We start from the raw sequence: 25,298 nt of genomic DNA on the forward strand, positions 1-25,298 counted from the left end.
AGAACTACCCAGACCCTGCCCTTGAGAAAGCAGATAAAAATCTGCACACATCTGGCATGGTGGTACACACCTTTAATCTCTGTGGATGCAGAGGCAGGCAGACCTCTGTGAGGTCCAAACTAACCAGAGCTACGTAGTGACACCGTCTCAGATCAACACCCTCGTCCCAGATGCACACAGAGATGAAGGAATATTGGAAATGAGAGGTGCCTTAAAGGAAGCATGTGATAAATGCATTAGTAGTCCTGAGGAGGTGGAGATTATTCCTGACTTCGATTATCAAGGAAGCATCCGGGTGCTAAGAGTGCAGCTCACCCAGCATTCTGGATTCCCTGGTATTGCATTTTAGTACTCTGTGAGCCAGGAATAATGGTGCATGTCTGTAATCCTAGCTACAGAGTGAGTTCAAAGCCAGCCTGAGATGGGGAGGGGTCAGCTAAGTACCGAGAATTATGGCTGCTTCTTAATTACAGCCATATCAGTGCTTTGTGGTTTTTTGCTGTTTTTCCAGTTCCATACATACCATTTTTTTTCTTGTTTTGAGACAAGGTTAACTCTAGCCCAGCTATCCATGAATTTGTGAGCCTCCTCTTGCCTCAGCCTCTTGGGCACTAGGATTACAGATAAGTATCTATAGTCAGAGGACAACTTGATAGAATTGTTTTTCTCATCTTGTGGGTTCCAGGGATCCAAGCTGGTCTACCTGGCCTAGCCATCTTGCCAACCCACCCCCATGTTTTTGTTTCCCTGTCTCTAAGACCTCTATGACTGATCTGATCTTAGCGTTCCAAACATTTGCTCTAGTGTACACGCACAAGGTCTTCAGGATAAAGCTCTCCTATTGAATGACTTTTGTTTGTCTTTACCTAAACAACTTACTTAGGTGTGATCACGATGGCTGTGGAAAAGCCTTTGCAGCAAGCCACCATCTTAAGACTCACGTCCGTACGCACACTGGTAAGTGAAGGCTGAGTTCCGGTTTCCTTTCCTTTTCTTTCTTGTTTTGCTTTTCAAGCCAAGGCTCTGTATAGCCCGGCTGCCCTGGAACTATCTCAGTAGAATGGGTTAGCCTAGAACTGGAGAGATGGACCTGCCGCTCCCTCCTCAGCGCTGAGATTAAAGGTGTGTGCCACCCTGCCTGCCATAGTTTCTGCTTTCCCTTCAGACCTCCACCTGACCTCTCCAGGTTTCTCTTGAGACCTGTAAGGCTAGGAAGAAGGCGAGCACAGTCGGCCTGGCCTTCACCTACAGTGCCTGCGTTTCTTTCATGAAGGATCTAAGGACTAATCCACCCTGAAGCCATGAAGCCAGGCAACCTTTCGGGAGAGCTGTGAGGCAGCGGCAGCCCTGTCCTCAGGCCTCCAGGCCCAGGCCACGGCTGCTGCGTTCCTCAGCACTGGGATCTCAGACTGAGGAAGCCTGTGCTAGTTGGTTCATTTGTGAACAGCTCGTGCTCAGACCTTCCCTGGGTTAGAAGGGAGAGCTTGCCTGCTGAGGAAACTAACATGGCTTCTTCCCTCCTGCAGGTGAAAGACCCTTCTTCTGCCCCAGTAACGGCTGTGAGAAGACCTTTAGCACTCAGTACAGCCTCAAAAGTCACATGAAAGGTCACGATAACAAAGGAACCGTGTACAGTGCACTTCCACAACACAATGGATCAGAGGTGCGTTCTGGTCTCCTGTCCCGATCTGGGCACTGCAGGGCAGCCGTTTGCAGCTGTTGAGTCCTCTGTTACCTGGTGAGGGAGAAAATGGGTCAGGACCTGTGTGCCTCTGCCATGGGAGGGTGGAAGCCAAGAACGTCACCAGCATGGGGAAGAAGGTGCCACTGACTGGCTTTTCAAGGCCTAGGCCTAGTCCCCATGTCATCCCCGCCCCCGCTTCCATGTGTGTTCACGTATGTAAGAATACATATTGGGCAGTACGCTCTCGTGTGTACCGGCTTGAGCTCAGAGGAATACCTCAAGTGCTGCCTCTCGGCTGCTGCCTGTCCCTCTCCTTTTATTCTTTCGAGACAGTCTCTCACATTGGCCTCCCCAGTGTATAGATCACGAGTGTGCACCGTACTCCCAGCTTTAAAAAAAAAAGAAAGCATAAGTTTAGGGATTTGAAATCTATGGACTGAGTTGTCATCCCCCCTCCTCCCAAGTCTGGCGGTTTGGAGTTTTGTTCTGAGAGAAAAATCTCATCCCATGGTAATTGTCCTACCTCAGTCTCTCACGTGCTGGTATTGTGGGCATGAAACCTCATGCCTGGCTTGGAACTCTTAGGTTAATGCCACTTTCCCATTCATGACTGCAGTAGGGATAAGTCTAAACCACATTTGGAATGAAAACCAAAGTTGCCTCGCACCTCTGTCAACACCGGAGAGCCAGGCTTAGTCTGGAGGGTTCCCTGCCCCCTGGTTGTCTGAAGAATAAAAGGTTTGAGAGGGCCTGCCTCGCTCACTGAGCACAGAGGAGGCCCCTGTAAGCTCTAGGAGAGTTGCTTTTTTTTTTTTTTAAAGATATTTTTATTTTATGTAGATGGGTGTTTACCTCCATGAACTTGTGTCTATATACCACCTGTGTGCCTGGTTCTCTTGTAAGTCAGAAGAGGGCATTAGAGTCCCTGCAACTGGAGGTACAGCTGATTGAGAGCCACTGTGTGGGTGCTGGGAACTGAACCTGGGTCCTCTGCAAGAACAGTCAGTGCTCTTAACCACTGAGCCATTTTTCTAGCCCCAGGCTGGCCTGGAACTGCAGGCCGAGGGAGGGACCTGAGGCTGGAGGAATATCTTGAGTGCTTTTAGTCCTGCAGCCTGGATTTCTCCCCAGCTCCAGGCTAACTTATTCATTGGTCCCCTTTGCAATAATGAAATTCAGAAACTATGAAATAAGATTTCTATTTTTGGCGAGACAACATACTCAGAAGCCTGTGGTTCCTAGTTTTTAAACAAGCATCCTTTTAAAGCACTCTCAGTGCTGGGTAGAAGGCTCAGTGGGTAATGGTGCTTGCCCATGGCCTGAGCTTGATTCCCTGAACCATGGTGGAGAGAACCAACTCATGCAAGTTGTTCTCTGGCCTTCACGTGTGTGCTGTGGCAGCCCCCCACCAAACACACATAGTAAATAATGGGGAACTCATATCTGTTGAATGGTAAATACGTGCAAAATCTGTTGTAGGTGCTGCCTCACTCACAGCTCTGTGCCGTCACCATTCCCACGTTACTGATTAAGAGCCTTGGAGCAAGGAGAAATTAAATAGCTTGCCAAGGTCTGCATAGCTTGTCATGAGTGTGACTTAGGCAGGCAGTGTGACTCCAGAGCCAACCTCTTAAGGTTTGCCTTGTTAGAGACAAGGTGATGTTAGTTGTGAAGAGGGTGGCCTCTGGTGCTCACCAGCCCCAGTTGAAACCATTCTTCTGTCACTAACCACATGGCCTTTGGCAGATTGCTTCTGGACACCTCAGTTTCTTCATCTGAGAAAACCAGGCAAGAACTGCTCTCCTTAGGTCAGAATCAGTTTCTTGTTTTGTAGCAGCGCATGGAGACTTGAACTGCAAACCCTTTGTGTATTGGCCAGGGTTCTGTAGAGAATAACAGAACTTACAGAGTGAATCTCAATCTCTCTCTCTCTCTCTCTCTCTCTCTCTCTCTCTCTCTCTCTCTCTCTCTCTCTCTCTCTCTCTCTCCCCCTTCCACACACACACACACACACACACTCTCTCACATATACCTTGGAAAGTGCGAGACACCAATAAGTGTTCAGTCCACGAGGCTGGATGTCTCAGCTGGTCTTAGTATACACAAGAATCCTAAAGAAGTAGGCTCTAATACCAGCGAAGAAATGGACTTGGTAGCTGTTGTGGGAGGAAGCAGGCAAAGGAGAGCTTCCATCTTCCATGTCCTTTATATAGGCTTCCAACAGCAGGGGTGGCCCAGCTTAGAGGTGCATCTTCCTACCTCAAAAGATCAGTGGTTCTCAATCTTCCTAACGTTGTGACCCTTTAATACAATTCCTCCTCATGTTGTGGTGATCCCCCAACCATAAAGTTATTTTTGTTGCTACTTCATAACTATAATTTTGCTACTGTTAAGAATTGTAATGTAAGTTATCTGTGTTTTTCAATGGTCCATATGGAAGGTTTGGTTGACCCTACAAGGGGGCTGAGCGCCACTATTCTAGATTAAAGGTGTGTCTTTCCACCAAGAAGACCTCACTAGAAGTGGATCTTCCCACTTCAAATGATCCAGTTATATAAAAAAAAATCCCTCACAGCTGTGTCCAACCTTTTTTTTTCTTTTGGTTTTAATTAATTCCAGGTGTGGTCAGTTTACAACCAAGAATAGCTATCACACTGAGCCTTGGGTGTACCAGTGTTCAGTCTTGTAAGGGCAAATCTCTGCATCTCCGTTCAGCAGGGGGATGACTCCTGGCCTGAGGCTTAGGGACCATCTGCAGTGCCCTGAGTTTAATTGACAGTGCCAGCCTAGGCCCGTCCAGCCTCCCACTGACATCGTTATCAGATAATAATCATCTTCCACAACCTGACTGTCCGGACCTGCTTCTCTTGCAGCATTCATGTAGTTCACAGGCAGTTAGGCTTCCTGAGTGGTGGGGCTCCAAGTCTTGGTGACCTGTTCCTTATCATCTTACATAGCCACTAAGACCACCTGTCATCTCTACCAGAATATGTCCAAGTCTAGCTGAGTGTGTCGGCTGTGCCTGTAATCCTAACGCTTTATGGCTGTAAAAGCAGGAGGATCAAGAGCTCAAGGCCTAACTGGGCTCTGAGAGACAACGAAACAGACAAAAGCCCTGTCTAGAATCCAGTCATTTTCCTGGTATCTTCGGTCAGCCTGCTTGTGTGTGCCTGGATTGCCTGGCTTGTGGTATTCTCTGCGTAGTCCCACTGTGTCGGCCCAGGTTTCCACAGGCTGTCCTGCCTACATCAACCAGAGACCTTTCTGTCTGAACCACATTGCAGATAAGTTCTGTTCTCATGGCTGCTTGGCAGCTTCCTGTGTCATCTAGAGTAAAGGTCACAATCCTGTCAGTAACCGTCAAGGCCCTGGTGACTTATCTGACATCATCCACGTCTTGTCCTCCCCCTTCCATCATGTCACCCTCTTTGTAAGCCAGGAGACACCCGCTCTTCCCTCAGGTGTTTTACCTCGCTGCAGGCTCTGCCAGACACTTGCTCCAATGCCTACTTTCGTTTCTACTCAGACACCTTCTATATGAAAAGTTTTCCCTAACCATCCAAACTCCTGTGTTGGTGAGATAGCTCAGTGGGTACAGGTGATTGCTGCCAAACCTGTTATCCCGAGTTCAACTCCCGGAGCCCCACATGATGGAAATAGAGAACCAGTTTCTGAAAGTTGCACTGCAGATGGCCCCTGAAGCTGAGACTAGGAAGCAAGAAAATAAACACTCTTACTTTTTGACCCCAGAGCACTCCTCTCCTGCGCTGTCATTAGTGGCCGTCACTAGAATGGAAGCCTGCTAAGTACAGAGGTTTGTTTCTTACTGTGTTCCTGGCCTGGATCAGTACCTGATACTCAGGCACTATGGCACTCTTGTGCTTTGGAGCCATTGTTAAAGACAATAAATGTTGCTAAGGATTGAGTTGTGGCTCAGCAGGTAAGAACACTTGCTCCCTTTGCAGAGGACCCAGGTTAGAGTCCCTGCACCTGAATGGCAGCTCACAATACTAGTTCCAAGGGATCTGACACTCTTCTGGCTTCTGAATGCAACCAGGACTTACATACATACAACAAAATACTCAGAAACATAAAAGTAAATCTTTTTTGAAGAGAAAAAGAAGGATTTCTTGAACATAAGCCTACAACACTCAGACAAGTGATCTGATTCCCTGGACAGCTCTGAGTGCCTGGTGTGGGAAGGGGCTGTAGCTTAAAGGGAGATAGGGGGTAGGCGGCCCAAGATTGCATCAGACGCCTCATTGGTATGCAGTTGGAAGCCCAGGGGTGGTTTAGTCTGGTTTAGTTTTGACTCATCGTTTACTAGGGATTGCTGGAACTGAAAAGCAGGCTTGTATGTGTTGAATGTATACATGGTGGGAGAGTCTTTCCCACTTGGATAGAAGCAGGAACCCACAAAGGGCCAGGACTGTGCTACATGTTCGGGAATCCAGAGTTCAGAGTTGCCTAAGCAGCAGGATTTGAATAGTTAACCCTCACCACCATTCCGAGGAGGAACCTGGGGAGCCCATATGGAGAGACACTACTGGAAGGAGAATTGACTGTTCAGCCAGGACATTTGTCGTCTGTTAACTAGCTGTGTATCTGTGCAGCACTCCCTTGTCATAACATAGATTTTTCTCCTAATTTAAATGAGAGTATTAGATAATATTTCTCCAGTTTACTTGACTAGCAAATTAGTAATATGAAATCACTTAATAAAAGATGAAAGAAATTAGACAAATATTAGTAATTTCATGCTGTGTTTTTTGGCAGCTTGATTCATAAGGTAATTTAAAAATAATTTAGCCACTGTCTAGAGAGATGGCTCAGAGGTTTAGAGCATTGGCTGCTCTTCCAGAGGACCTGGGTTTGGTTCCCAGCACCCTTATGGAAGTTCACTGCAGTCAGTAGCTCAAGTCGCAAGTGATCCAAAGCTCTTTTTTTCCTTGACCACCAAACACACACATAGTATGCAGATATACATGCAGGCAAAACACACATAAAGTTAAATTAAACTTGAAATGACAACTACTAGTCACTTTAAGAAACAATTGATCATGCTGTCTCATACCTGCAATCCCAGCACTTGGGAGGTGGAGGCAGGATGGTCATAAATTCAAGGGCATGGCTGCCTAGAGAATTGGAAGCCATGCTGGGTTATGTGACATCCTACCTCAGAAGAACTGGGGATGGAGTGGAGGTATTCTAGTAAGAATACGGAGGTGGGCTGGAGAGGTGGCCGAGGTTAAGAGCACCAGCTGTTCTTCCAGAGGTCCTTATTTCGGTTCCAAGCAACCTCGTGGTGGCTCACACCCAGCTATGATGAGATCTGTTGCTCACAACCAGCTGTGATGAGATCTGGTGCCCACAACCAGCTATGATGAGATCTGGTGCCCACAACCAGCTATGATGAGATCTGGTGCCCACAACCAGCTATGATGAGATCTGGTGCCCACAACCAGCTATGATGAGATCTGGTGCCCACAACCAGCTATGATGAGATCTGTTGCTCACAACCACTGTGATGAGATCTGGTGCTCACAATCAGCTATTATGAGAGCTGTTTGTTACTCTCAACCAGCTGTGATGAGATCTGTTGCCCTCTTCTGGTGTGCGGTCACACATGTATCCATAATAAATAAATAAATCTTTTTAAAAAAGAATACCAAGGGGGTTTTCTCTGTAAGTTTGTTTTTGTTTTCTTTTTAATGAATTATCTACTTAGCCCCCGCTTTGGATGTGTCTGACCTTTTTTTTTTTTAATTTTTAGTTATTATGTATACAACATTCTGCCTCCATATATGCCCGCACACCAGAGGAGGGTGCCAGATCTCACTACAGATGGTTGTGAGCCACCATGTGGTTGCTGGGAATTGAACTCAGGACCTCTGGAAGAGCAGCCAGTGCTCTTAACCACTGAACCATCTCTCCAGCCCCGTGTCTGACCTTTCTTAAGTGACATGTACATTTAGAACCTTAAGGACTTGGAAATCAAGTATTTTATTGTGTATTGTGCTGCTATAATTTTTACTTATTTTATATATTTTTTTACATTATGGTTTTTTTTTCTTTCACAGGATACAAATCACTCACTTTATCTGAGTGAGCTGGGCCTTCTGTCCACGGATTCTGAACTGCAAGAAAATTCCAGTGCAGTAAGTAGGAGGGGCGCTAGAGGAATTCCTGTGAAAATGGGGAAGGCTACGCTGAAGGTTCCTAGATTTGGTCGTGTTCTATTGCTACTCTGGAAATGCCTTTGGCGTAGATCATTCCTTTGATGGCCTTTTGATCCGAGAAGATTTCTTATTTTAATAACTTAGGCAAATATTCACTGAATAATGTTCCGGCAGCCACTGTGCAGCCTCTGGCACAATTAGGAAGGTGTGATTTGGCCTCAAGGAACTTGAGGTCTAGTTAGAAGAGTCAGAATCGGAGTTCCTGGACTTGTGTCCACCACATGTCAACCCCGCGCGTCTCACCTGCCTTAGGCCGCTTCCTTCTTCGAGCTCACCTTAGTGGGCTTGCTGTACAGGTCTCCACTCGGGGACAAGCCCACTCATCTTTGTCACTGTGGTTCCACAGTGTGCTAGCAGACCATTACGTGGGGCCTGAGCATGTTCAATCCAGCTGATACTATGTTTCTCTACACTAATTTTGAGGTTTATGCTCAGACTAGATTTTCTTCAGCCATCCAGATACGGGACCACTGGGGTGAGCCAGCATGCTGAACTAGAATAACCTTATCTTACTGTGTGGGAGTTGATACTGTAAGTGGTAGCCCCTGTAAGAACATAGGTTCTTATCTTGGTGTCACGGTGCACCTGGAGTGCCATGGGGGTGACTGAGGCAGGAGATCACTGGAGCCTAGCAGTTGGAGACCATTCTGAGAGCAGTGAGACCTGTCTCTAAACAAGAAATATCATTAAAGTGTATGTGCTCTCCGTACAACCACACAGTCAGCATAGCTACAGTGATATTAAAAAGTGTACTTGGAGATTTAGGCAAGTGCAGTGCCCTGAGTTCTACCTCACTTGGGGTGTGTGTGTGTGTGTGTGTGTGTGTGTGTGTGTGTGTGTGTGTTGTGCTGGGAACTTTCATGTAGGGCCTCAATGCTTGCTAGGCAAGTATTCTACCCCTGATCTAAATCCTCATCCCAGATAGAAAATTTTCATAGCTAGCATTTGCTCATGGACATAAATGAATATGTTTATGCAAATAGGAAATCTTGGTGGAGAAGTAGAAACTATATAAAAATCAAACCAGGTATGGAGGAGTACATGTTTCTAATCCTAGTGCTTTGGAAGCTGAGCCAGTAATTTGTGGTCGACCTATACTAAGTAAGTGAACCTCCCAATAAATAAAATAATCCAAGTCAAGCTTGATATATGGGCATTAAAGTGATTATCTGTAATCCTAACGTGTGAGGTACAGGCAGCAAGATTGTAGATTCAAGGAGCTATGCTATTTAAAAAAAAGTTCATTTAGAACTGAAAATTAAGTCAGGTAATTCAAAACCAGGGGCTGTCAAGATAGTTCAGTGGAGAAAGTGCTTGCCACTCGAGCCTGGTGAGCTGAGTTCAGTTTCTGGAATCTCCAGGCAATAGAGAATTGGCCTCACAGGGTTGTCCTCCGCTCTCCATAGTATACCGTGCTCCTGTGCATGTGTGCACTTGAACACAAACCACATGGAAAGATTCGTAGGTCAGACGTAACAGCGAAGAAACAGAAGGGAATCATTGTTAAGTTGGAGATAGCTTAGTCTGGAGTAACAAAGGTGAAAAACATTGACTATTCCATATGATTGTCATTCATATTACAGAACAGTTTTCTAAAGTTTATACTCTAGATGTCTTAGGATGCCCTCTGAGTTACCTAACCTAAGACTTCTGGGTAGAGTATCCTTTTAACATTTTTTTTAGTCCATGTGTGTGTACTAATATTGACTTGTGTGTACAAATACATACCACAGTACACACACAGAGGGTAGAAGACAACTTTTGGGTCCTGGGGATTGAACTAAGGACATCAGACTGGCGAGGGCAGTCTCCTTTACCAATAGAGACATCTGGAAGCTCAGCATTTAACTGTATTACATACCTGAGAAGTCCGTGCTGGCCAGAACTATGACAAAAGACTTGCAAGCTTTGGGGAACTCTGAGGCCACTGGGGAAGACGCCTGACAAATGGGAACCATTAAGACGCTTGTGAAAAGTGAAGCCATCTCCAGCATAGTTACCTGTGTCGAGAGGAATCCTATCCCCTAGTCTAACTATTATGCTCCTGGTACCCTGTGTGTAGCCCAGATTTGGAAAGAGTTTTTTCAGTCTTTCAAACCAAGGTCACAGTTCCTTAAAACAGTCAGACTAATGTGATCTTAATAATTGGGGCGTGGTGTGATCAAATGGTAAATTGTACGGCGTTATCATCTTGAGAGTGTCTGTGTGCATGTGTCCTAGAAAGGAACTTGTTTGCTCAGCCTTCTGAGAAGGGGCTGGATGGAGCAGGGTGTGGCCTCTGGGCCTTTTGGTTGCTGAGCTCTGAGGTCATCTGGACCTGGACAGCTCCTGCTGTTTTTCCTGCTCTGAGCCAGAGCTCAGCCTGTCCTCACCTCTCTCTGCTTTGGAGAGTCATTCCCACTAATTCTCCAGCCAGGGGTTTTGCTTTGAAGCCTGGTGGGGGCTTCAGCACCTACCCTTCCTCCCTCTCCTTGGCTCTTTCTCTCCCTGCCTCCCTCTTCTTGTTCTGTGATTTAGAACCTTCATTGAGGAGCATTGTACATGCTCAGAGGGACACAACCATGCATAAGCTGCCTGATGAGTCATTGCACCATGGCACCAGCACAGATAGATGACGTTCTCATGGCTTGGTCTTTATGCTTGCTTCTGTTTGTCTTTTCTCTCAAAACACTCAGCTTAAGAAATTAATTGTAGCTGAGCAGTGGTGGTGGCACACGCCTTTAATCCCAACACTTGGGAGGCAGAGGCAAGCAGATCTCTGTGAGTTCCTGGACAGCCAGAGCTATTATATACAACTCTGACTCGAAAAGCCAAAGAGAGAGAGAAGAAAAGAAATTAAAAGAATTAATTGTAGCCCTGTGTGGTGTTGCACACCTGTAATCCTAGCTCTTGGGAGGTAGAGGCAGGAGAATTGCTATAAGTTGATTTATATAATGGCCAGCTGGAGCTGCGCAGTGAAGGCCTCTCTAGAAATAAGTATAGAAAAAAATTATAACATTAGGTTTCATAACCAATATTTCTATTCCTTCCTGTTTTTGTATGTGTGATGTGTGCATATCTGTATACAGATGAGGTCAAAGGGCAATGTCAGGCATCTTGTTCTGGAACTAGGGCTGACGGGATTCTTTTGTCTTGGCCTCCGTCAACACTAGGATTGTATGTGCTCAGGCAGCAATGCCATCCTTTTCCCTCCCTCCCTCCCTCCCTCTCTCCCTCCCTCCCTCCCTCCCTCCCTTCCTTTTTCTTTTTTTGGTGTATGTGCGAGCTCGTGTGCGCATGTATGCGCGTGTACTGGGAACTTCTACTCAAGTCCTCATGCTTGAATAGCAATGGCACCTTCTCCCCAGCTCATCAGCAACGTTTCTAAGACATCAGCAGAATAGAAGATGGGGTGCTAGGGAGATGGCATAGTGAGTGAAGTGGATGTCCAGACTCGTGTTTGGATCTCCATCGCCTACATAAAAGTCATACATGGCAGTGCACACCTGTAAGCCCCAGTCTGGGCAAATGGGCAAGCTCTGTCTGGTGAACTGTCTGAAAAATGAATAAAAGTAGAGCATAGTAAAGTTCAGTCAACTTCAGCCTCTGCTGTCTACACACACTCATGCTGAGGACACTGTCGGTCGACATCCAAAAGTGTTCCGTAGACTTGTGTCTGCCACACATCTAGATATACACGCGAAGTGTATATGTGCATATGTGATAGATAGAATTGTTCTTTCTTTCTCTCTCTCTCTCCGTGTGTGTGTGTGTGTGTGTGTGTGTGTGTGTGTGTGTGTTTGGTTGTTCAAGTCACAGTGCAGAATCTGAAAGTCACAGCAGCCTTGGCCTGAGTCCTAACTCAGCTGGGCAGGGCACTAGAGTTGCTGCACAGGTTGCTGCCATTCTCCCCATACTGCCAAGTCAGTGACTGTACTCTCCCCCCTCCGCCCTTATTCTTTTTGGTTGTCTGGTTGACTTTGCTTTGGCTTTGAACTCACAGAGACTCTCCTGTCTCTGCTTCCCGACGCTGGCAGGGATTAAAGGCCTGTAGCACCACACCCGACCCCCAACTGGTTCTTGCAGCAGAGGGAATCAGAGTAAAATAATAGAATAGTAGTAATAATAGTAGAATAATCAGAGTAGAATAACTGCCTTGGAGCAGTTCTGAACTAAGGACTTTCTTGCTGGGGGACAGCCCCAGGCGCCACGGCTGTGAGCAGCAAGGCAGCCCTTGAGCTCTCTGTCCAGGAGGGAGGGAGGGAGGAGGAGGGAAGGAAGAGACCTTGCAGAATGCATGGAAGACTGGAAGATAAGCTGGCAGCTGGGACAAAGCCCCCCCCCCCCAAAGACAGGCTTTACTTTGATTTATAATATAGTGTCTTCTTTTGAAATAGGATCTGACTGTATAGTGGGTCCATGCTGTCCTCAAACTCACAGCAGTCCTCCTGTCTCTGAGTGCTGGAATTAGATGCATGAGCCATGAGACCCTTCTTACACAGTGCACCCCCCCCATGTGTTGTTGAGAACATGCAAGGGCCACTGTGCACAAGTCAGAGAAGAGCCTCAGGTGTTGGTTCTTGCCTACCCTGTTGTTTTGAGGCTGCAGAGTTTGTAGTTTTCCCATCAGGCTCACTGGATTCTGACCTGGGGATTCTGTCTCCTGCTTCTCTGGCTGTCGAATGCTGGATTGCACAGGCTCATGATGCTCTGTCTAGCTTTTTTTGTGTCTTTTGGGGATTCAAACTCAGGTCTTCACACTTGTGTGGCAAGCACTTTTACCCTTTATCCCCTGACCCATCCCAAGTTCCCTCTTTGTCTTTCTCCTTCCCACCCCCACCCCCCATCCCCCCGCTTTTTCCTCATTTTAAAATTTGTTCTTTTGAGATAGTACCTCACCCTGGGGCCCAGACCTGCTTATCTTCAGCCACCAGGACTCTGGTTATAGGCAAGAGCCACCATGCCCGGGTATATTGCTTTCAGTTACTTTTATTTGCAGTGCACATAAAATCCGTGTTTTAAACTTAAACTGTGGCCGGGCAGTGGTGGCGCACGCCTTTAATCCCAGCACTCGGGAGGCAGAGGCAGGCGGATCTCTGTGAGTTCGAGACCAGCCTGGTCTACAGAGCTAGTTCCAGGACAGGCTCCAAAGCCACAGAGAAACCCTGTCTCGAAAAACCAAAAAAAAATAAAAAATAAAAAAATAAACTTAAACTGTGGAGGTCCCTGGCTTGCTCTCCCTAAGCTTTATGGGGATTAAGCCCTAGCATGAGTTTCTTTCTCTTTTTAAAGATGGAATCATTTTGGTTCAATTAACATGAGTTTCCATGTGGCAAATTATGCAGTAATAGTCAGATAACAATCTCATTTGTATGCAGAATTTGGTCTTTTAAAATAGGGTTTATAAGATTTAGGTTTATTTTTATGTACATGAGTGTTTTGCTTGTACACTGCATGACTATTGCCCGTGGAAGCCAGAAAAGGGTGTTGAAACCCCTTGAACTAGAGTTATAGATGATTGTTAGCACCGTGTGGGTCCAGGTTCACCCCCAGGCCCTGGCCCATCCCCAAGCCCCCCCCCCATAAACATGGTAGAGTAAATATTGCAGGCTTTGCAGCGCCCGTAGTCTCTGTCACAGCTACTTCCTGTGCTGATGCATGATGCAGACAGCATCCCTGAACGTGTGCCTGCATTCTGGTGAATCTTTATACGAGAAGAACTGGTCGTTGACTTGCAAGCCAGAGCTGCTGATTCCTCATGGCTCAGTTTCAGGGAAATACATGTCCATTTGCAGGAGATGGAGATGCTGCTGCCCATGATGGTTTACACCTGTGATCCCAGTCCTATAAGACAAAGACAGGAGGATCAGTTCAGGACCAGCTTGAACAATTTAATGAGACTCGGTCTCAAAGTAAAAAAAAAAAAAATTGAGTACTGGGGATGAAGCTTGGGAGTGGGATGCTTGCCCGAGGTGTGCAGGGCCCCGGGTTCAGTCTCCAGTACCTACAGAAGGGAGAAAGGAAGAGGAATCCTATCAGGGGGTTGTCCCCCCTGCTTTTTGTGGATGCTTGTCAAGGGGAGACTTCCTCAGGATGATGCATCTCACCTTTATCCCTTTCAGACACAGGACCAGGACCTCAGCACAATTTCACCAGCAATCATCTTTGAATCAATGTTCCAGAACTCAGATGACCCTGCGGTTCAGGATGACCCTCTGCAGACAGGTGTGCTTTCACCTTCGCCCTTGACCAACTCCCCGGGTGCACGGGGAAGGTCTCCTTTTCAGTCTCTTGTTGGATTTCTGTGGACATTTTTCCTTCTAGTGTACTGCTCTGTTCATGAGTGGGTGGGATCCGCAAATCTGACGTGTAGGTAACACCGCTGGAATGGAATGTCTGTACAATACAGCTCTCCAGGACCAGATGTCTTCTGACTAATCATGCCAGAAAGCTTGCCTCTTCTCTTTGCAGAAGAACCACAGGGTACTTTTGTTCTGGTTACATTTACTTAGTCTTTATAAAGTGTGCTTGATCAGGAAGCCAGGCCAGCTAGCCCATAAAGACTGTGTTTGTGGTGCCTATGAAGCTTGGGGCGTGGATACATGTTTCTTCTTCTTTTCCTTGCCAGCTGCCTTGATCGAGAGTTTTAATGGTGATGCAGAGTCAGTCAGTGACGTCCCACCGCCTGCAGGAAACTCGGCGTCTTTATCTCTTCCGCTTGTCCTGCAGCCTGGCATCTCTGAGCCACCCCAGCCTTTGCTGCCAGCCTCAGCTCCGTCCGCTCCCCCACCTGCTCCCTCCCTAGGACCTGGTTCCCAGCCGGCTGCGTTTGGCAGCCCCCCTGCTCTCTTGCAACCTCCAGAAGTGCCTGTTCCCCACAGCACACAGTTTGCTGCTAATCATCAAGAGTTTCTTCCGCACCCCCAGGCGCCACCCCAGACCATCGTACCAGGACTTTCTGTTGTTGCCGGGGCTCCTGCATCAGCAGCAGTGGCATCAGCTGTGGCAGCACCAGCCCCACCACAAAGTACTACTGAGCCCTTGCCTGCTATGGTCCGGACTCTGCCCCTGGGTGCCAACTCTGTCCTAACTAACAATCCTACCATAACCATCACCCCAACTCCCAACACGGCAATCCTGCAGTCCAGCCTAGTCATGGGAGAGCAGAACTTACAGTGGATATTGAATGGTGCCACCAGTTCACCACAAAACCAAGAACAAATTGTAAGTATCACCCATAAGCACACCCAGTGGGATGAAGTGTGTGTAGCAGACACAGCCCTTCCCTCCTTTCTTTTCTCTAGTAGTAATGGGGATTGAACCTTCACATGCGCAAGGCAAGTGCTCTACCATTGAGAGATCCTCAGCCTTCAGTCTTTTATTTCAAAGGGGAAATGGCTAGCTTGTCTGTCTTGAAACATGTATCCATGTAGCTATTCCCCCCAGTAAAGTGTTGCAGATCCCGGGGAATGGATCAGTATGTAAGATAAAGATGAAGGGGCTGGAGAGATGGCTCAGAGGTTAAGAGCAGTAGCTGTTCTCCCAGAGGTCCTGAGTTCAATTCCCAGCAACCACATGGTGGCTCACAACCATCTGTAATGGGGTCTGGTGCCCTCTTCTGGCCTGCAGGCATACACACAGACAGAATATTGTATACATAATAATAAATATTTAAAAAAAAAGATAAAGATGAAGAAAAATAATTTCAAAGTTGACCTAGTGAAGACATCTGAATAAATATTCCCTCTAAAGCTAATCACATCATCTGTGCCATCAGGCACGCCCAGCCTGTGGCCTGTGGGCTGCTTGTGTCCCAGGATAGCAGTGAGTTTGGCTCAGCATTAGCGACCACATCATTACCCTGTAATGACCCCAAAGGCCCAGGAAGTGTCCAGGCAGCAGATCTGTTTATTTCCTTCTTTTCTTTTTGCAATACAAGGGATCAGACTCATTGCCATACACATGCTGGGCTAATGCCCACCACCAAGCACACCCCAGGTCCCAGGGTACTTTTCTAAGAATGCATTTGTCTTGACTCTGGAAGTCACTTGACCATCATGTCAGTGTGCTGTGAGAGCCTAGTATTTGCCAGATTCTGTGCAGGAGGATACAGAGAAATGAAAGGCGTGCTTTATTTAAGATGTACATTCAAGTAAAGAGACTAAAATATTAATATTACCAACAGGCAAAGAGCCCAATAATACCAGCAGTGAAGCAAAACAAAACAAAGCCCTTTCGCTGAGCTCTTACTGTATGTGAAAGGAGTGACCATACACTCTGATAGGGTCTTTGTTTCTTGTTGAGAGGGGCACGTGTGTGCCATGGCACATGTGGAGCTCAGAGGACAACTTATGGGAGATATTTCTTGGTAGCAGATGTTTCTACCTACTAAGGTTTTTTGTTTATTTGTTTTTAGATAGGGTCTCTCTACAGAGCCCTGGCTGTCCAGGAACTCACTCTGTAGACCAGGCTGGTGTTGAACCTACAGAGCTCTGCCTGCCTCTGCCTCCTGAGTGCTGGGATTAAAGGTATGGGCCACCACACCAGGGTCCACTAAACTCTCTTACCAGCCCTCTTTTAGTCTTTTCCAGTTTCATTTTTAGTTTTTGTGTATGAATGTGTTGTCTGTATGTCTGTCCACCTCGTGCTAGCCTGGTGCCCTCAGAAGCCATAATAGAGTGACTAGCCCATACAAGGCAAGGTGGAGCCTGTCCCCAGAGCTGTGCTACCTCTGGAGCGTTCAGACACTCAGAGGCTGGCATGGTCACACAGGTCAAGTGGGCCTTGAGCCATGGCTAGGAATTGGGTGGGAAGTGGGAGGAACTAGAGAGGGAAATTTGTGCGTGGGTTTAAACAAACTGAAGAGTAAGTTTAGAAATGGCGTGGCGACACCCGTGGATGAGATGATCAGGGTCACTGGAATGGCTTTCCAGTGTTCTCTCCCATCTGCCGGCTTAGAGTCTGCACTGTTTTTCTGGATCTGCCCTTGGGAGCTGTTAAAGCAAATGTCATTCTTTGCCCATGTGAATCGTTTACATATATTTCACTATGGGCCTCATACCTATAATCCCTTTGCTCAGGAGGTATAGGCAAGAGAACTAAGTTTAAGGCCAACCTGGGCTATAAAGCCAGATCCTATGTCTGCACCCTCCCCAACTAAAAAGTAAAGAAAAAAGGGGTGGTGGGGGAGGACCGGACACTTGTGTCTCCCATCTCTTCTTTTTTGCCCCCTGTGCTGGGTCTAGACTGTGCCCGTGCCCTGCTACTGGGCCGCCTTCCTCTGCCATCCATCATTCTGTCTCATGGTTCTGTTTACATCTTAGCTAGAAGTCAGGTTCTTCCCAGACTCTTAGTGGAGCACGGATGGTGTGTCTTAAAGTAGGATTAAAACAAAGCCCCTTTAAGACAAGAATACAAAAATACTTTTGAAAATTGTTTTTATGTGTGGGGGTATTTTGCTTGCATGTATGTGTGTGTACCACCTGTGTGCAGTGCCTGTGGAGGCCAGAAGAGGGCACCTGGAACTAGAAATAGAGACTGCCATGTGCTGGATATTGAACTCTGGTCTCTAGAAGAGCAACCAATGCTCTCAAATGCTGAGCTCCAACCCCCAGCAACCCTTAATATATTAGGAAGTAAAATGAGATTCTAGTACAAGATTTTTTTGTTTGTTTCACTTTTTGAGATGAGGAATATTACATTAGGTCTGGTCTCAAACTGACTATGAACCAAGGCTGGCCTTGAACTCCTGAGTTCTGTGTACCTCTGCACAGTTTGTGGTCTTTATAGGAACACCACAAAAGCTGATGTGTACTGTCTGCTCCAAGCTGCGTGTTCTCATTCATCTTCAGCAGCCTTTGAGACTCTTCAGTTAGCTTCCCAGCCTTTATAGGAAACCGGGGCTCTAATGACTCAAGTCATGTGGCTGCAGTCCCAGCATGGGAGGTAGAGGCAGGTGGATTGCAGATTTGTGGCAGCCCGGGCTACACAGTGAGAGCTTGTTCCATAAGACAAAACAAAAACAAATGAAAAAGTCCATTCATTTGCCTGGACATGAATCTGGTTTAGCCAAGTCCAAGACCCACAGCGGAACTCTCCTGAGCCTTCGGAGTCCTGTGTGTTTATTATAGACAGCCTTAACCTGCCCTGGGTGGTCAGCCTAGACCCCGAGGGGTCAAAAGGAACTTTCCAACTTTCACAACAGAATTGGGATGGGCAAAGCTAGCCCAGAACTCCCTCTAAGAAGGCCATCACTCGAGAAAAGCAACCTCGGAGGAGTCTTTGGACAAATACAATCCACTGGACTAGGCAGCTGGGAGACAGCCAAGTAATGGGGACAAAGCTGGCCTATAATGCCAGCATGGAATGTCAAACAGTACAGTGACCTCATCTCAGTGCACAAACAAAACACCCTTCAGTACAGAAATGCCTCAACACTGAGGGTTTTATATCTTCCTGGGGGACCACTGCATCTGGGGAGGCTTGGGAGCCTTGGGTGGCCGCCATATTGGAGTGGCCATAGTGTGATTTTGTTGTATTGTGTTTTCCTCAGCAGCAAGCATCGAAAGTCGAGCAGGTGTATTTCACCACTGCAGTGCCAGTAGCCAGTAGCACAGGTATGTCATGCCACAGCGTTAAAGCCACGATCTACGGACTCTTTGTCCTTGCTTCAGTTTTTAAGGGTTTTTAAATCGTGAAACAGCCTTAAGTTGACATTACTTTGTTTACTGAGTAAACATGTTCTCATGGTGACCAGAAGCCAGTGTGCTGCTGGTGAGAATGTGGGCTCCGTTCCATTTCCCCAGTCCAAGTGCGTTCCCTGTGATGGAGCTTGAGCTTGTAAGTGGAACCATGGGAAAACGGCTAAATCACAGCTAATGCTAAAGAGGGCAGTTGTTAATTCACGGGGCTCTTTTTTAATTACAGTAAGCAGCAGCAGCAGCAGCATCTGGGTCAGGGACTTAGCAGAGCTGAAAGGTCTTTCATTTGAGTACAGTTTCCTTTTTCTCTTTTGCTGGTACTGGGGCCTGAACCCAGCAGCTTATGCCTGCCCGTCAAACTTTCTACTGCTGAGCTGTATCCCTCGGCTAGATCTTTCATTTGGAACTTTTTCATGTATTAAACCCAGAACCAGGCATGGTGGTGCATGCCTGTCCTGCCAGCACTGTGGGGCTAAGGCAGGAGGATTGAGAGAATTCAGCTCCAGGGTAGCCTGAGCCGTGTAGTGAATTCTAGTCCACTCTGGTAAAAACCTGCTGTGGCAGGTACACTGACATAATTAAGGGGGTAAAATAAAGGTAAAAGGAAGGAAAGATAAAAATTGGTACCTAACCAGGCCTTGGTGGCACACATCTTTAATCCCAGCACTCAGGAGGCAGAGGCAGGCGGATCTCTGTGAGTTCGAGGCCAGCCAGGGCTACAAAGAGAAACGGTTTCAAAAACAAAAACGTTGGGGCCCAAAGAGATTCATTGACTCTCCCAGGATTGTAAGTGAACTTACAAGAGAGATCTCTGAGCACCTTGTTCCCACCCTATGTCTTCTTAATAGCCTTCAGCTCTGTTGTACACAGAACCTGGCTAAATACAGAGCCTATGTGTGCATAGTACACATGAAAGTGAATTGAGAATGGATATAGAGCACATGTGTGCACAGTTCACATGAGCCAGGCGGTGGTAGCACACGCCTTTAATCCCAGCACTCGGGAAACAGAGACAGGAGAGGATCTCTGAGTTCCAGGACAGGCTCCAAAGCTACAGAGAAACCCTGTCTCGAAAAACCAAAACAAACAAAAAATACACGACCGTGAAATGAGAATGGATACAGAGCACATGTGTGCGTCATACACATGAACGTGAACCGAGAACAGATGGGAATGTTGCACATACCAGGCTGGCTGTGGAAGAAAGCAGTTGACACCTCCCGTATGTCAGCCATGGTCCTAAGGAGCTGAGCAGGTCCTGTTCAGTGTGGAGAGGGTGCAGAAGGCAAGCAGCAATGCCGTGCGTTTGCCTGGCGCTCAGCACTGGCTGTCGCTGATCTGTCACAGCCTTCAGGGAACACCACCTGGGGCAGGAAGAAAGCAGAGAGTCAGCTGGACCTTGAAAGATGAGAATAATTCTTCCAAAGAACAGCACTGTCTGCCCCGCCAGTTTAGGCAAAGGGACGAGCTCAGAGTATGCCAACAAGAAGAGACGCATTTGCTATGGCCTACACAGATGGGCACCAGAGAGGGACAGGGTGCATCCTAGATTGTGTGGGTGGCTCTTCTAAGAAAGGAGCATCATAAAGGGATGGGGGAGCACCTGACAGGCTTTTTCCCTGAGGAAGAACCTGATCCAATTTAAAGCATAGCAAAACCCAAAGTATGGCATCTTGCCTGTCTATCCTGCCTGGTCTCGGTAGCATTCAGTTCTTCCCAGTCCATACTCCCCCTCCCATCTTGCCTCTGCTCCTCTCTCACCTCTCCCACAGGGAGCTCTGTCCAGCAGATCGGCCTCAGTGTTCCTGTGATCATCATCAAGCAAGAGGAGGCCTGTCAGTGTCAGTGTGCCTGCAGGGACTCTGCCAAGGAGCGGGCAGCCGGCCGGAGAAAGGGCTGTTCTTCCCCACCCCCTCCAGAGCTGAGCCCCCAGACTCCTGATGGGCCCAACCTGCAGCTGCCACCCTAGACTTCCTCCCTCACCCTTGCTCCCCTCATCCTCCTCCACTGGACCCTCTTCCTGTGAGCAAAGCAGACAGGCTGAGGCTCCTCAGACCCTCCGAAGTGTTAAGTGCCATGGACGTGTCAGAGTTCCTGTCCCTCACAGCCTGGACGCCCCGTCCAATCCGTTCCGAGCGAAGCACTACTGCAGGGTAGAGGAGACGGCCTGACCAGCAGCTGCTCGGGGGACGGGCCTGTGCGCGCCCCTTCAGGAACAGGGTGAGCAGGAAGTAGCGGGTGTGATGCTGCCATCATGGGGTCAGAAATTGGAAGGATGAAGAAATCTGCCATCTGAAAGCCTCACCTTTCAGACATATTTTCTTTACTCATATCCCAGGAACATCCATTTTAAGGAACTGATCTTTGGAGGAAAACAAAAACAAAAAGAAAAAAAGAAAAAAAAAGCTAAGTTATAAGTGGACTGTCTGGCTGCACTGTGTGTCACTTTTGCTTATTGTTCTGTGAACTTGGAAACTAAGGTTACGTGTGCATAAAAGTTGTAAATGAACGGGTGTGGTTTCCATCAATTTGGTGCTGCCCATCACTGCACTGGGGTCCTTGTGGATGGGCAGGAAGTGCAGTGTGCTGCGTGTTGCTCCTCCCTCTCTGTCTTTTTGAATCTGAGGTGACATCTCTCTGGAGGGCCAGACCACTGTTCTGTGGAAGCGGTCAGTGGCAAGGGCAGGTGAGAGTTGTGAGCTAGACAGGGTGAGATTGTTGTGTTGTTGGCGCTTTGTTTCTGTGGAGCTTGGAGGAGATGCAGAGGGACCTGTCCTGTATCCTGCTCAGTCCAAGCGAGCAGCATCAGGCCCCTGGCCATGGTGATGTGGTGGTTCTGCAGGGCCCTGAGGCAATTTGACAGCTCTGTTGATCCTGGCTAGAGCTGGCTCTAGCAAAGCCAAGTCCTTGCCTTCTGGGCTCTTCCCATTTCTCCATGCTTGTCAGGGCTAGAAGTTTGGACTGCATCGCTCCTAAGGAAGCGCCCGATTTTATCCATAGTGAACGCAGGGCTGATGGCCAGTGGCTGTCAGGGTCTGCCGCCTCAGAGCAGGAGGGCCGCTTCTCCCGAGAAGGTACAGAGCAAAGGGGGTTGGATGAAGTAGTAGGTGGTACCCAGGTCTAGCCAGGCTTTTGTTTATCCCCTCCCATCTCCATCCTCACATCTCTAGATTTTGCATACAGCCTCACACAGTGCAAACAAGGATGTGATTTCTAAACAAAAAGGGATAAAAACAAAAACGATGATCTTCTACTCAGGGTAAAACAAAAATTCCCCTTCCACCAAAAAGCCTGAAGCTTGCAGTCAGTTACCTCATTTGGAATGTTTCATTAAGTTGTGTTCTAGGATTTTTTTATTAGTGTATAGAATTGTGTCCATCTACCTGCCTTTGGCTCCAGGTTCCTGCCTCTTCAAATATAGTACAATCCATAGGAAAACGGGAGCATCTGTCCTTCAGCTTGGAAAGCTCAGTGGCTGGGCTGGGGTCTGGAGGTCTCGGCCTCCTTCTCGGAGCAAGGTCCAGAGCTCAGACAAGATGAGAGCTGTGTAGCTTGCCCTCCTGCAGCCCGTCAGGATGGTGTCCTTTCAGAAGGCCCTTGTCTAGAGGCAAGATATTTCAGGACAACTGACCAAGGGAGTCACGGCAGCGGTAAGGGGAAGACGGGTGCAGCCAACCAGGAAGCTTTGCGTCAGGCCCTTGATGTTTCTGACTTCTTAGGAGAGCAGTGAGAGGGAAGCCATGGGGTTCTGGTTCGCTGGGAGCTGACATAGGAAAGGAGCCCAGGGAGGATGTGTGGAAGGTTGTAATGGTTTAAATATGGCTTCTTGGTTAGCTCAGGCTGTACTCTTAATGATCCCTTCCTGGGTCACTGGCTTTTCGCTCTCCACAGTTGCGGGTATGGAAGAAGCAGTGTTAAGGCTGACATGTTTCCAGCTGCAAGAGTTAAGTATTTGTCTTTGTGGGTGGCTGTAGAACATAAGAGACCCTCAGCTCCAAATAGCTTTTGGAAATTGAGGAATGTGCTTAAAAACCAGTAGTTGTGCAGGGCCAGGTGTATTCTGCGGGCTAGCCAGCCTTCCCTGCCAGGCCGTGCCAGCTCTCCTCCCATAAGCCCAGCTTCTAATGCCAAGAACCCTGGCTAGACTAGAGCCAGAAAGCCCCTTCCTGGAGAGTGGTTTCTCAGGGGAATGAACTTAGGGTAAGGCCAAACAGAGTGGATTCTGGCAGGTGGAGGTAAGCCTTTTTTTCCCTCTCATGGCAGCCTTCACCATTCTCACCCTACAGAGCACACCTGGGCTACCACTAGCATCTCCAGTTTACCCCTTCCAAGACACTAGTCCACAAGGGTGGAGAGTGGACCTGGTGGATTTAAGAGGTAGTCAGGTAATCTTGGTCCCGCCAAACTGCCTTATAAATGTGGTCCTTCCCAGACAGGAGGGCAAGGCTGAGCGAAGGTGGCTCAGTCTCCTTGACAGGGTCTGGCCAACCTCCTGGGGCAGCACTAGTTTGGTGACTGAAGTTGTGCCATTTATTGGCTTACTCCAGTTTAGAAGATCATTGGTACAGCGCTAAGGAGAGGCCTTGAGATGTGGGGACCTCTCTAGGTAGAAGGCAAGGGGGCTTCCCTTCGCTTCCAGAGAGTCAATACACGGGAAAAGGTGGTTTTCTAAGTCAGGGCAGTGGACTGATGGGGTAATGGAGGTAGATGAGGTTTTCCTGAGGCTTTGTATGATGCTGAATGTGTCCAGAGGGACAAATTTGCAGAACCTCATATTGGTATATTAAAGAAATAATAAAATAAAAAGCACTTTAGGTTACTTTATCTTTAACCCAATTGCTGCAATTTCTGTTGTGTATGTATATATATATACATATATATACTTCCCACAAAGTTTTATTTTTTGCTCATAATAAAAAGTTGAGGTGTGAAAAGAAAAGCACTTACTTCGGTGCAATATATGCGTAGCTTGAGAGTTGTTATCCCATGTGGCCCTGGCCCAGCCTGTTTTTCCGTCAGCCCTGTGCTGAAGCTGTCCATAGGGAAACACTTCTGCATCTCAGCAGCTGCTCAATCTATGCAAGCCTATGTGAGTCCCGGGCGCCCCCCTCAGGCCCTCCGCGGAACTGCTGCATCTGTTTTCTTCTGACTGTTGAGCCCCCTTTCTACCACTTCTTGGTCCCCCTGCTGTCTTTCCCCTCTTCACCATGACAAAATGATTCCTGAAAGGGACAGGTTGTTCCCAGATAAAGACCCGGCACCTTCTAGACTTTCATATCTGTAATCACATCCATTGAAGGTAACGGCTTCTCCAGTGTCACTGAAACTATTGATTGTGGAACTGCATCGCTATTGCTCGTTTACAGCTTCTTTTTCTACACCCCCAATCAGAAATATGTTGGAAGAAAGGAATGGGCAATACAAGCCACTACCTGAGTTGGCTCAAAGCAGACTGCGGGCTTCCTCAAATTCCGTCATAAGGCCGCTGCTAGTCTCCCTCACGGGTCCCACCTCATCTTAAATCCCAGCTGAAGATGAGAGGCATTTTAAAACCCTTCAGCCAGAGCAAGATTTCCCTGCAGTCAGCAAGCGGGTCTGCTGTGACATAGCTGGGAAATCGTCCGTCTCCTATTTGGGGTGGAAGGCGTTCAATCATAAAGCCAGATAATACATATTTCTGATTGGTCAATCTGTTTGGCCTGTTTCTGGAATATTCTTGGGGCAAAGATAAAAGGGTCTTGTTTCTTATGCCCCTGCTCTTGGGAGGTTGATGATAAGCCTGGGCATTTCTCACTGTTACTCCTGGTGGCGAGAGGGCTTCTCGGTCTGCACTGAAAACATGAGTTATTGCATCTGTCAAGGGATATTATAGTACAAGTGGGGTTTAAAAACCATGCATTGTTCCTTTGGTGGTGGCCTACTGGGCCAAAAATAAGTGATAATGTCACGTCGCTTTCTCAACAATGCAGTTTCTACTTTTTTTACAGGAAATTTTTTCGTAAAACTTTTTTCCACCAAAACCTAGGGTGTTTTTGCAATATCCGTATTGCCCTCGTGGTGCCAAGTCAGAGGCTTGTCTGTCCTGGCCTCGTGTGTTCTCAGGCCTCCCAAGGGCTGTTAGATTCAACAGTCCATCTTTTGTTGTGCTTTGGAGAAAATGTCACTGAGGTTGGAGTTGCAGGCAACTATTCCCTGTTCCTGTGAACTCACCCTAGTTCCAGTTCGGGGAGGGTGGCTGGAAACAGGCTTTTCTGGCTCAGACCTAGCCCGAAAAGGCCACAAATTCTCTTTTCTAACACACACTAAATCATTGGCCAGTGGTCTTGGTGACAAGTTTTTAAGTCCCAAATAGTTTTATTTGGATTATGTAAAAGTATCAAATTTATTTTAAATGTAAAACATGGGAACAATGGACTTCCACTGAGCGATATGAAAACGTTACAGGTTCAGTACTTCCAAAGGAAGAAACTTCCAAACCCAAAAAAGAAATACGAATTTGTATTTTTGAAGAATGTGAAATAATGGTGTTTGCTTAATTGCTCATTTTGTATAAACTTAATATTGTACTTTAAAATATCTGCTATGAAGTGAAAATTTAACTTTTTGGAATTGAAAAAGCAATATTAAATACTAATGAAATCTTAATTAAATGCTTATTTAAATCTGGTAGTACCTGTGGCATTACTTTCCATCCCT

General features: G+C 47.3%; 1 protein-coding gene and 1 long non-coding RNA gene across 3 annotated transcripts in view; one reads left to right on the plus strand and one right to left on the minus strand.

Moving 5' to 3' along the window:
* Mtf1 (metal regulatory transcription factor 1) overlaps window positions 1-25,271 on the plus strand; it is a 48,274-nt gene extending 23,003 nt beyond the window's left edge. The window contains exons 5-11 of one of the 2 annotated variants that reach the window (XM_075945310.1): window positions 884-957; window positions 1,527-1,663; window positions 7,765-7,842; window positions 14,025-14,127; window positions 14,531-15,126; window positions 18,455-18,518; window positions 20,375-25,271. In XM_075945310.1, the coding sequence (XP_075801425.1) occupies window positions 884-957; window positions 1,527-1,663; window positions 7,765-7,842; window positions 14,025-14,127; window positions 14,531-15,126; window positions 18,455-18,518; window positions 20,375-20,571 (1,249 nt within the window). In that variant the 3' untranslated portion in view covers window positions 20,572-25,271. The remainder of the gene's footprint in view (window positions 1-883; window positions 958-1,526; window positions 1,664-7,764; window positions 7,843-14,024; window positions 14,128-14,530; window positions 15,127-18,454; window positions 18,519-20,374) is intronic. The other variant, XM_075945312.1, reaches the window with a different exon arrangement.
* Window positions 13,457-20,436, minus strand: LOC142833669 (uncharacterized). The gene is made up of 3 exons (XR_012907430.1): window positions 20,364-20,436; window positions 19,789-19,966; window positions 13,457-13,746 (listed from the first exon to the last, which is right to left on the minus strand). It is a non-coding gene; the product is annotated as an uncharacterized LOC142833669 (long non-coding RNA).
* Window positions 25,272-25,298: the final 27 nt, after the last annotated feature.

The sequence above is a fragment of the Microtus pennsylvanicus genome, chromosome 13 (assembly GCF_037038515.1).
Source record: "Microtus pennsylvanicus isolate mMicPen1 chromosome 13, mMicPen1.hap1, whole genome shotgun sequence".
NCBI lineage: Eukaryota > Metazoa > Chordata > Mammalia > Rodentia > Cricetidae > Microtus > Microtus pennsylvanicus.